The 16809-nt window shown below is 43.1% G+C and overlaps 1 protein-coding gene across 1 annotated transcript in view; it reads right to left on the bottom strand.

The window, feature by feature from the left end:
* Nucleotides 1-13299, bottom strand: part of LOC143960638 (tetraspanin-15-like) — a 243344-nt gene extending 230045 nt beyond the window's left edge. The window contains exon 1 of the mRNA XM_077469420.1: nucleotides 13054-13299. Coding sequence (XP_077325546.1) covers nucleotides 13054-13140 — 87 coding nt within the window. The 5' untranslated portion in view covers nucleotides 13141-13299. The remainder of the gene's footprint in view (nucleotides 1-13053) is intronic.
* Nucleotides 13300-16809: the final 3510 nt, after the last annotated feature.

Here is a 16809-nt window from a genome sequence, read left to right on the forward strand (position 1 = left end):
AAATCACAAATACTGGGTTGTATTTTCTATTTTCAACAAACGTATGATGCAGATATCTCTTCCTCCAATAGTATTAACACAACCACACTGTAAAGACTGCACATTATCATTTTGTACCGAATTTTTAGAATGTACCTAATTTTGTCAAATGTGTAATGATAAAGAATAAAAATTAAAAAAAAAGACTGTAGTGCAAATTTTGTCTATTATAAGGTTCCATTTAGATAAGTGACGGAAAGGTGGTCAGAGAAGACACATTCACTATACAAAGAGGAGAGTAATACGTTAATGAATAAGATTTAGACAGTAGAAGGAGCCTCTAAAACTGCAACAACACAGGATGTTGTAAATCCCAGTGGAATCCTAAAATGCTCATGGATGAGACAGATTACAGGGAACTTGGTTATAATTATAGAGTTCAACAGCGACAGATGGCCAAAATACTTCAAAACGCCCTTAACATTATACAGCACAAAGTTTTCAAAAAACATGGCAAATTAGAGATTCAAGTTAACATATAAAGTTAGATGTACAATTTAGTCAAAACCAAAAAAGCGCCATGAAATCAGAACAAAGAACCCTGCCCAGGGGTATGTTCTTTATCCAAGCATAACTGCGATCCAACAGGTCATCCAGATGTACCAAGCCAGTACTAAGGTCCAGAAATGTCCTCTTCTGAGTTCAGATCTTTTCCTGTGCAAATGTATACAACCATTTACAGGCAACCCTTTCCCCCCACCTGATTTTATTTGGATGTCTCAAGCTCTTTCAAGCCCCTCGTATAACACCTCCTGAAGCTAAACTTCCACCCAGAAACTGCTCTGGAAGGTTAGAATTTCTGCAATAGAAAACCAACCACAAATATTAAAAACCCAAAAGATCAAAAAAAAAAAAAAAAAATCACCTTTGATGCAATATTCGCCTTAAATCTGGATCTGTCCCCTACAGTATTTTTCAGCCACTACATGTCCTCAGTCTTCCAAGCTGAATGACAGCCAATATCATTCAACTCCCTTTAAAGTGGACCTGCTCCCAGCCTGTGACTGGACAGTGATAGGAGAAGCAGCACACTGATAATTTCCCTGTCACTCTGATTTCCTCATCAAGCTTCTCAGCACATTGTGCCGACTAGCTACTTGTGCTCCTTTTCTCTCTCCCACTCTGTTCTGCAGGGATTACAAGAGGCTGATACTAGATTCATTTTAGGTACTTTACACTGTTTGTATTTCAAAATAGATCTTAATGATATATTAATGAATACAGTAATATATTCATTTGTATCTTTTAAAATTTGTGCGGAGTTCAGCTTTACACAATCCAGTAACCTCAGTTTAACCACTTCCCATCCAGGCAAATTTTGACATTTTTCGAACACTTTTTTTTGGAAAACTTGGATGAAGTTATGCAGAGTAAATTGATACCCAACATGTCACGCTTCAAAATTGCACACGCTCGTGGAATGGTGCCAAACCTCGGTGCGTAAAAAAAAAAAAAAAAAAAAAAAAATAAAAATCGGCATAGGCTACGCTTTAAAATTTTATACTGGTTACATGTTTTGAGTTACAGAGAGGGTCTAGCTCTATAATTATTGCTCTCGCTCTAACGTTCCTGGCGATACCTCACATGTGTGGTTTGAACACCGTTTTCATATGTGGGTGGGACTTACGTATGCGTTTTCTTCTGCATGCGAGCACATGGGGACAGGGGCACTATAAAATTTTTTTTTTTATTTATTTTTTATTGTTAATTTTATTTTTTTTGTTTGACACTTGAAAAATATTTTTTTTGATCACTTTTATTCCTATTACAAGGAAGGTAAACATCCCTTGTAATAGGAACATGGCATGATCGGCCCTTTTTACAGTGAGAAAAGTCAATAAGTACCCAAATCTCACCTCTAGGCTGGGAAGGCCAAAAAAAAAAAAAAAAAAAAAAAAAAAAAAAAAAAATGTACGATCATGGCTTCCCATTCGAGGTGGCGCCATTCGTTTGAATGCAGAGGCCCGGTGTGACGTCATAACATTGCGACTGTCGGCCTCCGAACGATCACAGAGACTCTGGTGACCATCTGGTCCACCAGCAGCGTTTGATCACTCGGTTCTCAGTCTTAGAGCTGGCGAGGGACAGATACCACCTAGGTAAGTATGATTAAAAGAAAGAAAGAAAAAAAACCCCACACAACAACAATTCCCTTACTTCCAAGTATTTTTTTTTTTGCGGCGTTTCATTTACATGCGCTTGTGGAGCATTCCATTGCAAAAAAAAAAAAAAAAAATGCAGCATTCTGTATTTTTTAAATGCATGTGAAAACGCCGCAATGCTGTAAGCCAGGCACACTGAAATATAATTATTTTTGTTGCATATGCATTTCATACTGCATTTAAAAATCGGTTCAGCTGCATCCGGTATAAAGAAGACCTTACTCATATTCTTTAGTAATACTTGCACATTAGGCTTTAGGCCTTAGGCTTGGTTCACATCTATGTGTTTGGAACATGCACAAAATCACGCACGTTCCCAACACGCAGAGAATCATGCTGCTCTTTAACAGATGCACAGGGATGTCATTAATTCTTAATGACACCTCATGCATTGGCAAATGCTTGCATTTTTTGTGTGCCAAAACGCATGGTGCAGCAGCACCATGCAATCTGGTAAGACACAAATTTAAAAAAGGATCGGGGAATTTGTGAACTCCCAAATCTTGCCAGTGGAGAAATAATCGCCCGTTCGCACAGTGTGCGAACAGCCATGGCTAGCAGTGGTGCAGCCATATATGTACCCCGTAAAATAAATGACTGGTGACGCTGCTGATCACATGCAACCATTCAAGCAACTAGAGGCTCTGACACACCTTGGATGCAGACAGGTTGCACCCAGGGATGCCATTTTGGCTACAAAGTTAATTATCCACTTTTTGGCTGTAGAACAGAGCCCCAGAAGCACAATTTAGCTGCATCTGAACATTGCAGTCCAGCCGTATCTAGCCACCCGGCTAAATAGACCAGCGCAACAATTCCCAGAGCTGCTGCTGCATGCAGTTCATTTGCAAACTGCGTAGTTGAAGAGGACCATCACTAGAAGGCTCCCACAACCACATATTCCCAGATAATTTTACTAGACTGCATAATTATACCCAAATAGCTGAATGTAGTCTAGTAAGTGTTCTCTGCCACATTCACAAATAAACTACCGGTATTAATAATGCTGTGTTTGAGGTTTATTAATTAGATTCCTGGCACACGGAGAAAGAACACTTCTTGGCACAGCTTATAATAATCTCTGTTTCTTGTGTCTAATTTTCTTGTCTGCCGCTTGCAATGCATGCCAGCTGTCTTTTAAGAAATAACAAAACACCCTAGTAATAACAATAGCAATGTAAATTAAAGCAATGCAGGTCGTGGCTAAGCTTGCTTTATAGCAAGCCTGTGACAAGCAAGAATATCATGTGATGAGAGAAGGCAGAAGCAGAGGCTACTCTCACTAAAAAAAATGCATTGCAAGCAGTAGATTTAGAGCGGCTCCTTTTCAACCAGGGTTCAGTGGATCCCTAGGGTTCCTCCAGAGGTTGCATGGTGTTCCCTGGACAGGGAAGCAATTATCCTGGGAAGAAATCCATTGGACGAAACTCATCAGAAGTGACGTCATCACGCACTGGATGTGCCATGGCAGCCATCTTAAGTGAGGATTATAGGCTTTTTACCAAGCCCTTGTTTGTAAGAGGATTATTAAATAATAATGGATTTTAGGCATACTGCTGCACTATGGGCCCTTTTTAAATGTCTTACATGGGGGAGTCCTAATATTGAAGAATGGAGGAACAGGAGAAGCGCTGATGATACAACTTTATTTGTGAAAGGAGCGCTTACTGAATAGAATTTGATAAGGTGCATGGTGAGAACACAAGGTGACTAGTTGGTTGGAGACACACTGGATATGGCACTTGATTATACGTATTAATGTGAGTGGTTATGACACTATTGCAGTTTATAATTTAAAGCGGCATTACATGTAATGCCAGGTATACACGATCGGATTTTCTGATGGGAAATGTTGGATGTGAGCTTGTTGGCGGTAAGTCTGACCACGTGTATGCTCCATCGGACATTTGTTGTTGGACTTTCCACCAACAAATGTTGGCTAGCAGGTTCTCAAATGTTCCGCCAACAAATGTTTGAAAACCACCGGAGCTGCCTAATAAACTACTTTAAAAACCTATGTAGTACGTTTTTTTATTGACACTTTTTTCCCTCAGGTGAATGGGTAGGGGTACGATGTACCCCATACTCACATAGGGTGGGGGCCCCCTTATTAAAGCCCCCCACCCGCAGACCCCGACAACCAACGGCCAGGGTTGTCGGGAAGAGCCCCTTGTCCTCCTCAACATAAGGACAAGGTGCTTTGGGGTGGGGGGGCCGCAGGGCACCCACCGACCCATGTTGATGGCATGCGGCCTGGTACGGTTCAGGGGGGGGGGGCACTTGCTCGTTCCCACCCCCTTTCCTGACCGGCTGGGCTGCGTGCTCGGATAAGGGTCTGGTATGGACTTTGGTGGTTTTTCGGTGTAGGGGTTACCTTTAAAACCCATACCAGGCGATGGGGCTCGCAAGGTGTCTATCTCGCCAATGGAAGCGGCGAGATTGACTTCCTTCTCTAGTCCCATCGTACCTGAAGTCACACTCAAAATGAACGGACTTTAGTCCATGTGTGGGCAAATCTGTTCATTTTGAAAGTCCATCGGGCCCCCGCCAAACATCTGGCGGATTATCCGCCAGATAGTCCGATCGCGTGTACGCGCAATTAGAGTATATTGATTGGTTTGCGCAAAAGTTATAGCGTCTACAAAATAGGGGATAGATTTATGGCATTTTATTATCAAATTTTTTTTATTAGTAATAGCGGCGATCTGCGATTTTTGTTGTGACTGCGACATTATGACGGGCACATCGGACACTATTTTGGGACCATTGTCATTTATACAGCGATCAGTGCTATAAAAATTAACTGATTACTGTGCAAATGATGCCAGCAGCGAAGGGGTTAAACACTAGGGGGGGGGCGATCAAGGGGTTAAGTGTGTCCTAGGGAGTGATTCTAACTTGGGGGGGGGGGGGTTTACCACTGACATGACTGCGATCACTGCTCCCAATGACAGGGAGTAGTAGATCCCGATGACTGGGAACAGTAGACCTCTGTCATGTCCCCTGTCAGAACGGGGATTCACCTTGTTTACAAAGGCAGATCCCCGTTCACGATCCCCTGTGGGCGATCACGAGTCGCCGTCGAACATTGTGTCTGCTTGACCCGCAGGTACGCACCACCGGCCTCTGCCCGCAACTGCGCCTCCACATGGCACGATGACGGCAGCTGGTCGGCAAGCTGTTAAAGAGATATACACATTTATAAATGCACTTTGTGAGTAGCACAGATTATATTTGTGGCAATTAGGTTGGGGGGGGGGGGGGGGGGTTCAGAGAACAATGTCCAAGGGTCAGATGCTATTTACAAAATGTCCAAGGATAATTCAATTACTTCTCTCTTTCTTCAATATGTATACACTTGTGTATGAGGACGCACAAGTGTGTGTGTGTATACATCTCTATCTCCGTTTAGAGCGCTCAATTTTGTATATGTGTATAGGTAATTTTTCCATCAAATCTATTCTGTCTTTATGTTTTGTTAAGCCTCTCTTCTGTAGGTTTCACAATTTTATCATGACCTATGAAATCTGTTCTTGTCTAAAATGCTATTTCAGCCAGCTTGTGCTTTTATCTTAATATGCACAAAGGTCAGTGTTTACATTTCCCCCCCATTCCCGAGAAATATAATACAAGCTCTTAGCCTCCACAATCCCGCCTCCTAATAGGGCGGTACTACGATCCTATTGGCCCACTAGCTTTGCTTTTCCCCTATTTGACCACTTCCAAGATGGCGGGATGCTATGCCTGACGAAGGAGCACGCATGCTCCGAACACATGCACCCAATTTGCATCATCCCAGTGCGACTCCACTAACCGAGACGCTGTAACCCACCGGCGCCACCGGACGAGACTGTGTTGCGCAAGAGGATCACCTCTCCCTTGGAGTCCTGTGTCGCTTACCAGATTACCCATCGGAACATTTTTAAACATGATGTGCCTGCTTTCTTACTATTGAAATAAACAAGCGTGGATTATATTGCTGCACTTAGGTTGGCGCTGTTCTGTCTCTGCTTGTGTATTACTCAACCACCATGGCCTGTATGCAGGCTCACCACACAAGACTCCATTGGTGAAAGAAAAAGCATGTTGAAGCTCGTTTAAAGTTTGCTGCACAACATTTACACAAGCTTGTTAAATACTGGAAGAATACAGTCTGGTCAGATGAGACCAAAATTAAACTCTTTGGATGCCATAATACACACCATGTTTGGAGGTCAAATGGCACTGCACATCACCCCAAAAACACCCTCATACCAACAGTGAAGTTTGGAGGTGGGGACATCATGGTGTGGGCCTGTATTTCAGCATACGGTACTGGCAAACGTCATGTCATTGAAGAAAGGATGAATGGAAAAATATGGCAAGACATTCTTGATAAAAAGCTTCTGCCGTCTATCAGGATGATGAAACGAGGGTGGACATTTCAACAAGACAATGATCCCAAGCACAAAGCCCCAAAAAACTGTCATAACTTTCATAAATAACTAGATCAGATCAGAGTTGTATATATAAAAAAAAATATATACACACTCACACACAGTATATATGAACACATCTTGCGATCCATTGGAGATGTTTATCATTTTTGATGTAAGCCCATTATAAGTATATGGTTGGTACACAAGTTGCGTTGGACATACTACACCATATGGCGTTTCTTTTTTCCAAGACACCTTCCTGAGTGAAGTACCACTAAGGATCCAAAACCAGAGGACGGTATTTAAGTCCTTGGTCTATATTACACTTGAAATGTTAAGAACCTTTGGAAGGACAGTTATATGGACTGGAGCATATAGGACTCTTACCGGTTAGCGCTGTTTCTATGTTTATTGTATTTCCCCACTGGGATTGTGGGGACCGTTTCAGCTACTGCTAAGATTAAGGCATATATTGGGATAGTCCCTACTGCACTAAATTGTAAGTAAGTAAGCAATTTATGACTCTCTCATAAGTAACGTATGACAACAATTATCTTTTTAGCTATGGAATTTGTAAGGGAAGCTTTCTTCCCACTGAACACCAATATAAGGGCGTCCTCCCACTGATCACTAATATAAATATATACATGGGTGTCCACTGCGCCTGCGTGAGTGTCACGCTGCATGTCGTGAATGGTCCGGCAGTTACCTGTGATGTGTCCCAGATGACTGCGCACACACAAACACACACACACACACACACCATATGTATATATACAGTGAGGGGAAAAAAGTACTTTGATCCCCTGCTGATCTTGTACCTTTGCCCACTGACAAAAATTATCAGTCTATAATTTTAATGGTAGATTTATTTTAATAGTGAGAAACAGAATACCAAAAAAATAAAAAAATAATCCAGAAAACCGCATTTTAAAAAAAGTTATAAATTGATTTGCATTTTAATGAGCCTTTTTGGGCCCATTCAGATTTTTTTTTTATTGAACATCAATGCATGTACCCATTTTTTTTGTTCTAGTTCACATCTATGCAATGCACTGACATGCACTGTCCAATTTTTGATGCATCTACACATATTTTAGGGCCTATGGACAACAGCAGTGCATATAAATGCACGATTGCTGATAACATGCATAAGGCCTCATTCAGACGGGTACTGACAGTCGTGGTCCATAATTGTGCGCCATGTTTATGTGACTTCAACTGCATCAAATTGGGACAAGCCGCTGTGTCCGTGCAGCCACTCCGTCCTCATAGACTTGAATGGGCTGCCTGCATGCAGTACCCGGCGACACAAACTGCATAAAAACGCACAGCCTATTCATGGGCTACAGGCCTCATGCGAGTGAAGAATCTGTACATGTCATGAGCTAATATGGCTGCCCCTGTGTACACACAGTATTACAAATGATACAAAAAAAAGACCCATTCATATTTGTGTACATTTTCATACATGCGATAAAAGACATCATTTGGGATATTGACGTATGTTGCATTGAGCATGTCCAGTCATTTTCAGAGAACCCTGAACACTCATTCACAAGCTCACAAGCTGAAAACACCTACCTGCCTGTTTACTTTGGCAGTGGGCTTGTACTGCCGTGTATATACATAGCGTGCCTTTTATAATGAATGCATACATCACCAATCATTGAACCACATGTTAACCATCACAAAAGCACATGTGTGAATGCAGCTTAAAGCCGGTCATATATGGGTCGAATTCCGAAAGAATTTTCTTTCGAAAATCTTATCTAGGAATTTTCATTTGAATCTCAAATTTGAGTGGATTGGGCACGTTGGAAATGTTTGAAAAAAACAAACGATTTTCTAATTCACGATGGGAGAATGGTGCAAAAAATATAATCAAAAATGAAAGAGCATGAGCGCAAGATAAGATTATTTCATCATATGAATGTATATCTAAAAAAAGAAACATATTCTCATATAGTGAAACTGAAAGCAAGCCTTCAAGGACCTTGCCCAACTACAATCTCCCGCCTCTGCTATTTAACTGCTTGCTTCCTGGGGACATTTTCACATGCATGGTAATGTCAGCATTTTTTTTGCTAGAAAACTACTTAGAACCCCCAAACATTATATTTTCTGAAAGCAGAGGCCCTGGAAAATAAAATGGTGACTGTTGCCATATTTTTGTATGTCACATATTTGCATAGCCATTTATTAAACACAAAATTTTCAGGGGAAAAAAAAATACACTTTAATTCATTTTGGTGCACATAAAAACACAACATAATACCCATTTTTTTTTTTAGAAAACTTTAAAAGAAGATGTTGCTGCAAGTAAATTGATACCAAGTTTTAAAATTGCGCATACCTGTGAAATGGTGACAAACTACGGAACCTAAAATTGTCATTCGGTGGCGCTTTAAAAGCATTTACAGACTATCAGTTTAGCGTTAAATGTGAGATCCGGAGCTAGAATTATTGCTCTCACTCTGACGCAATGCAATCATCATTTACATATGTGACCTACTGTACATGCACGTTTGCTTTTTTGTATGAACACAGGGGAACAATTTTGTTTTCATTTAGATTATTTGTGAACTCTCACCTTGTAATACAACCCATTCAGTTTTAGGCTCGATTCACATCTATGCATGTAGCTTTTGAGCGTTATTGCAGTGCTTTTTGTGGTGCTTGACGCGCTTTTGGACACACGTTTTTACAGCGTTTTGCGTTTTATTTTTTTTGTTTGTTTTTACACTGTGGTTGGTTAGCAACCAGCTATATACACTGGAAAAAAAACGAAAAAAAAAAAATGCAAAACGTGGCAAAATCACGGGAACTTGCGTTTTTGATGCAGGTCCATTGACTTCTATTACATGCACAACGCTGCATTTTGCATGAAAAAAAGTCCCCGACCCTTTCCAAAAATGCAGAGGCACAAAAATGAATTGATGTGAACATGTTCCATAGGAACCCATGTTAAAATATTTCCCTGCATTTCTGCAAAATGCATCAAAAAACGAGTTAAGTGTGAATCAAGCCTTAGGGCCCTTTCACACTGATGCACATTTGATGTGTTCCCATTGGCTTACAATGGAAGGTGCCTGCATTTTGAACAGTAAGGCTGGATTCACACCTCCAAAGGATGCGGCTGACAAGGATGCGGTGCATCCTTGTTCTCCATTTCAAGGACGAATCACATTTTTGCCTGAATTCGGCCCTGAAACTGAGCCAAAGACACACAGCACTCCTGTACAATCGGCTCCGGTGGTATGTGAACCGGTTCCATAGAGAGCCGATCACAATCTCCTGTCATGCGAATTGAATGCCGAGAAAGTCGCATCCAATTCACATAGGTGTGAACCCCGCCTTACATAGGATTGCATGGGGAATAGTTTTTGTTGCCCTGGGAAAATGTGGCAAAAGCGCACCAGTGTGAATGGGGCTTAAAATAGAAACAAAGGGCAATGTGTTTGTGTAGATACATATATCAAATACAGTATCTCACAAAAGTGAGTGCACCTCTCACATTTTTGTAAATATTTTAATATTTTGTACTTTTCATGTGACAACACTGAAGAAATTACACTTTGCTACAATGTAAAGTAGTGAGTGTACAGCTTGTATAACAGTGTAAATTTGTGTCCCCTCAAAATAACTCAACACACAGCCATTAATGTCTAAACTGCTGGCAACAGAAGTGAGTACACCCCTAAGTGAAAATGTCCAAACTGGGCCCAAAGTGTCAATATTTTGTGTGGCCACCATTATTTTCAAGCACTGCCTTAACCCTCTTGGACATGGAGTTCACCAGAGCTTCACAGGTTACCACTGGAGTCCTCTTCCACTCCTCCATGACGACATCACTGAGCTGGTGGATGTTAGAGACCTTGCGCTCCTCCAGCCTCTATTTGAGGATGCCCCACAGATGCTCAATAGGGTTTAGGTCTGGAGACATGCTTGGTCAGTCCATCACCTTAAGGGCCGGTTCACACTGCGGGCGATGCGAGGCGACACCGACTTGCCTCGCCGCAACCTGCCGCGACCTCAGCGGCGATTTGCAAATGACTTCTGTATAGAAGTCAATGCAAGTCGCCCCGAGGTCGCCCAAAAGTAGTACAGGAACCTTTTTTCTGAGTCGGAGCGACTCGAGTCGCTCCTCTCAGAACGGTTCCATTGTACAGAACGGGGACGACTTGTCAGATCGCGGCGAGGCAAGTCGTGTCGCCTCGCATCGCCCGCAGTGTGAACCGGCCCTTACCCTCAGCTTTTTTTTTAGCAAGGCAGTGGTTGTCTCGGAGATGTGTTTGGGGTCATTATCATGTTGGAATACTGCCCTGCTCCCAGTCTCTGAAGGGAGGGGATCATGCTCTGCTTCAGTATGTCACAGTACGTTTGCATTCATGGTTTCCTCAATGAACTGTAGCTCCCTAGTGCTGGCAGTACTCAGGCAGCCCCAGACTATCACACTCCCACCACCATGCCTGACTGTAGGCAAGACACACTTGTCTTTGTGCTCCTCACCTGGTTGCCACCACACACACTTGACACCATCTGAACCAAATACGTTTATCTTGGTCTCATCAGACCACAGAATATGGTTCCAGTAATTCATGTCCTTAGTCTGCTTGTGTTCAACAAACTGTTTGCAGGCTTTTTTGTGCATCATCTTTATTAAAGGATTCCTTCTGGGGCGACAACCATGCAGACCAGTTTGATGCAGTGTGCAGCGTATGGTCTGAGCACTGACAGGCTGAGCCCCCCACCTCCCCCCAATAGACTCATACATCTATTTCCCAAAGACAACCTCTGGATATGATTTTAAGCACATTAACTCAACTTCTTTGGTCGACCATGGTGAGGCCTGTTCTGAGGTGAACCTGTCCTGTTTAACCACTGTATGGTCTTGGCCACCGTGCTGCAGCTCAGTTTCAGAGTCTTGGAAATCATCTTATAACCTAGGCCATCTTTATGTAGAGCAACAATTCTTCTTTTTTCACATCCTCAGAGAGTTCTTTGCCATGCTGAACTTCCAGTGACCAGTATGCGAGAGCGATAACACCAAATTTAACACACCTGCTCTCCATTCACACCTGAGATCTTGTAATACTAACGTGTCACATGACACCAGGGTGGGAAAATGGCTAATTGGGTCCAATTTGGACATTTTCACTTAAGGGTGTACTCAGTTGCCAGTTGTTTAGACATTAATGGCTGTGTGTTGAGTTATTTTGAGGGGACAGCAAATTTACACTGTTATACAAGCTGTACACTCACTACTTTACATTGTAGCAAAGTGTCTTTTCTTCACTGTTGTCACAAGAAAACATATAATAAAATATTTACAAAAATGTGAGGGGTGTACTCACCCACTTAAAAGGTACACTGGGGCTGGATGGAAAGGGTTATATCTATATTTTTAACTGGTACCTACAGGTAAGTTTACCATCAGGCTTACCTGTAGGTACAATGAATATCTCCTAAACACATACCATTTAGGAGATATTCACATTGGCAATAGCCGATGATGCCACCATTGCATGCGCAGTGACGCTCTGCATTCAGTGCAGTGATTGTGCTGTGAAATGCAGAGCGATGTGCCATGGCCGGAGTCTGTGAACCTGGAAGGACCAGGTAATGACGGAAGTGCCAGGGAGCCATGACAGAGCTGTGCTGGAGGGCTCCATGTGCAGGTAAGTTTGTCATATTGTGCCTGTATGCGGTGTATACTACTACATTACGCTTTAGGCTGGGTTCACACTGCTGCGGTTTGCAGTCTGGTGCGTTTCTGTTCACCAATTCAGGTGCAAATTTTTGCCTCCATTCACACCTGAACCAAACCCAAAAATGCACAGTACCTTTTCTCAGCCGCCCGGACATGTGTGAACCGGATCCAATTCGCACATATGTGAACCCAGACTTAAACCTGCAGGGGCCAATTGTTTTTCATTTTTGTGGCTGTTCAGCACCGCTTTAAATGTCCAAAAAAATGGTCCTTCATCCATCTCTATGCAGCACACTGTTACAATGTGGTGAGGTGTGCTGTGAGAAAATGCAGGCATGCTGTGTTTTTACACATACAGGGCGCATGAAATGACCATGGATTACTATGTGCCCCTGAGCTGAGCAATGGGCATGATGTGAATGAGCCCCCCACAATGCCATGACACTGCTGGCAGACATGAATGATCACAACAAAGAGCAGGCCACATCATCACATACAAGGATGGATCACCCCCCATACACACAACGGTATAGATCATACACACTGTATACATAGAGGAAGGACACACACTATATATATATATATATATATATATATATATATATATATATATATATATATATATATATTACACACAGAGTGGAAGGGGCGCATCATTCATACTGATCAGCACAGCCATGTGTAGGGGGTCCCTCAGTGCCCCTCCCCCCTCATCACTCACCGAGAAGAGTGTGGAGTAGAAGGACAGGGAGAATTTGATGCAGTAATAGGAGCGCAGTGTGGCCCTCCATGTGTCCCGTCCTGACATCTCTGCTCCGATCAGAGGTCCGGGGCTCTCAGCTCCGCTCTCATTGTCAGCACTTCCGTATGGAGAGAGAATACAGGGAGGGGACACCGCCACTAACCCTTCACTGCCCGGATCCACCTCCCACACACCTCTCCCATACACTGTACAGCCTGATATCGGAGCATTGTGACCGATCTCCGCTTATCTATACCCCGACACCATCAGACTGGAGTCATTACATTGTACATTCTTTATATACAATACAACTGTATACAGCGCTGAGCTCCATGTATACGGCATGGCCCCACACACTGGAGAGGCGCCATCTAGCGGTGGGGATAGGAGGAGCTGTGTGTGTGTGTATGGCAGGTATGATCAGTGTGCTGGGGAGAATATACAAAGCTGACAATACTGAGTCTCTCTCCATCCATCCATGGCTCATCCATCCCTATCCATGACTTATTCATGCTCATCAGTGCCACATCAGTGATCATCCATGCCACATCCGTGCCACATACATGCCGCATCAGTGATCATCCGTGCCACATCCATGCCGCATCAGTGATCATCCGTGTCACATCCATGCCATATCAATGATCATCCGTGTCACATCCATGCCGCATCAGTGATCATCCGTGTCACGTCCATGCCATATCTATGATCATCCGTGTCACATCCATGCCACATCAGAGATCATCCATGCGGCATCAGTGACCATCCGTGTCACATCCGTGCCACATCAGTGATCATCTGTGCCACATTCATGCCACATCAGTGATCATCTGTGCCACATCATTCCTTATCCGTGCCACATCCAGGCCCACATGAGTGCTCATCCGTGCCACATCCAGGCCCACATCACTGCTCATCCGTGCCACATAAGTGATCATCCATGCCACATCCATGCCACATCAGTGCTCTTCTGTGCCACATCCAGGCCCACATCAGTGTTCATCCATACCACATCGGTTCTCATCCATGCCACATCAGTGCTCATCCATGCCACATCAGTGCTCATCTGCAACATTCATGCCACATCAATGATCATCCATGCCACATCAGTGATCATCCGTGCCACATCATTGCTTATTCGTGCCACATCCAGGCCCACATGAGTGCTCATCCGTGCCACATCCAGGCCCACATCACTGCTCATCTGTGCCACATCAGTGATCACCCGTGCCACATCCATGCCACATCAGTGATCATCTGTGCCACATTCATGCCACATCAATGATCATCCATGCCACATCAGTTATCATCCATGCCACATCATTGCTTATCCGTGCCACATCCAGGCCCACATGAGTGCTCATCCGTGCCACATCCAGGCCCACATCACAGCTCATCCGTGCCACATCAGTGATCATCCTTACCACATCAGTGCTCTTCTGTGCCACATCCAGGCCCACATCAGTGCTCATCCATGCAACATCCATGCTACATCGGTTCTCATTCATGCCACATCAGTGCTCATCCGTGCCACATCAGTGCTCATCTGTGCCACATCATTGCTCATCTGTGCCACATCCATGCCACATCAATGATCATCCGTGCGACATCCATGCCACATCAGTGGTCTTCCGTGCCACATCAGTGATCATCCGTGCCACATCCAGGAGCACATTAGGGCTCATCCATGCCACATCCAGGCACATATCAGTGCCCATCCGTGCCACATCCATGCCACATCAGTGCTCATCCGTGCAACATCCATGCCACATCGGTTCTCATCTGTGCCACATCAGTTCTCATCAGTGCCACATCAGTTCTCATCCATGCCACATCAGTGCTCATCCATGCCACATCCATGCCACATCAGTACTCATCTGTGGCAAATCCATGCCACATCAGTGCCTCACAAAGGTTTAATAGGTAGTCAAATTAGATGTGAAATATGTCTCTAGAACACCTGATGGTGCTCCCTGTGAAAGTCTCACACATGTGGTATCACCATTATCAGAAGTAGCAGAATATATTTTGGGGTGTAATTTATTTTTCTATATACATGCTATGTGTTAGAAATATCTTAAAAATGGAACTTTGTGTAAAAAATAAATAAAAAAGTGTTTTCATTTTCTTTCCACATTTTAAAATCTTGTGGGAAGAAAATGACACATTCAAAAGACTCACAACGCCTCATAGAATATACGTGGGGTGTTTACTTTCCAAAATAGGGTCATTTTTTTAGAGTTTCCATTGTCCTGGTGCTCCAGGATCTTCAAAATTGTAAGAGGTAGTCAAGCAATTAGATGTGTAATTTATGCTCCAAGAACGCCTGATGGCGCTCCCTCAATGTTGGGCCTCTCTGCGTGGCCAGGCTGTGTAAAAGTCTCACACATATGGTTTCGCCATACTCAGAAGAAGTAGTAGAATGTGTTTTGGGGTGTAATTTGTGGTATGCATATGCTGTGTGAGAGAAATAACCCATTAATATGACAATTTTGTCAAATTCTTGCAAAGAATTGTGGGAAAAATTAGAACTTCAAAAAACTCACCATGCCTCTTACTAATTACCTTGGGCTGTCCACTTTCTAAAAAGGGGTCATTTTGTGGGTATTTGTACTGTCCTGGCTTGTTAGGCCCCTTTCACATGGGGCGGATCTGTAATGATCCGCCTCGTGATAATCTGCTCGCTGTCCGTGATAATCCGTCTGTCCGTGTTCATCCGATCCGCTCTGCAAACGGATAGAAAAATAGGATTTTCCTACGTCTGCAGAATCGGACAGTTGCGGAGGCGAACAATAGCGGGTGTCTGCGGATGTTCATCCCACGGACATACATAGGGATGCATGTATGTCCGTATTTCATCCGCAAACGGATGGATGAAATACGGACATACTGTCCGCATGTGTGAAAGGGGCCTTAGGGTCTCAAGAAATGAGATAGGCCCTCAGTACATCAAGTGAGATCAATTTTCAATGATTGGCACTATAGCTTGTAGACTATAATTTTCACAAAGACCATTGCACTAATATCAATTGAAATAAATAATTACAACTTTTACCATTTGATTCTCCAGGGTCTCTGCTTACTGCAAATTTGTATTTTGTATGTGGAAATAATTGGGGGGGGGGGGGGGGGGTAGTGAAAAATTTAACCTCCCTTCATTTGCAAAGGATTCTGGGAAATGTTTTTTTCCACCTCATGTTTGGTAAAATCTAAATAATCTTGGTTTTTGGGTGTTTTTTTAGAGCCAGAAGGATTTTAAACTAAATAAACAAGCCAAAATTAAAGATTTTAAAGTGGTAGTAAAACGTGGCAGGTTTAAAAAAAATAAAAAACACCTGTAAAACAATGGCATAATGTGCTAGTATGCATCACATACTAGCACACTATGAAATACTTACCTTAGAACTAAACCATCCAGTGGCGCGCTGTCACTGCTAAGAGGGCTGACATCTTCCCCCAGTCTTTCTTCCGGGTTCACGGGCTCTGGTGCTGTGAATGGCTGGAGCCACAGTGACGTCACCCTCGGTTTCGGGCACAAAGCTCTGAAGGTCCGTCACGGTATGCGTTGGTGACGTCACCGGCTGCATCCAGGGTGAATATCTCCTAAACGATGCACCTTTAAGAGATATTCATTTTACCTACAGGTAAGACTTATTATAGGCTAACCTGTAGATAAAAATCACAAAGCTGGCTTTACTACTGCTTTAATGTTGATTTCAAATATGAGTCTTTATAAGT

The sequence above is a fragment of the Lithobates pipiens genome, unplaced genomic scaffold, assembly GCF_037356315.1.
Source record: "Lithobates pipiens isolate NorthernLeopardFrog02 unplaced genomic scaffold, aLitPip1_a1.2 Scaffold_8, whole genome shotgun sequence".
In the NCBI taxonomy this organism is placed as follows: domain Eukaryota; kingdom Metazoa; phylum Chordata; class Amphibia; order Anura; family Ranidae; genus Lithobates; species Lithobates pipiens.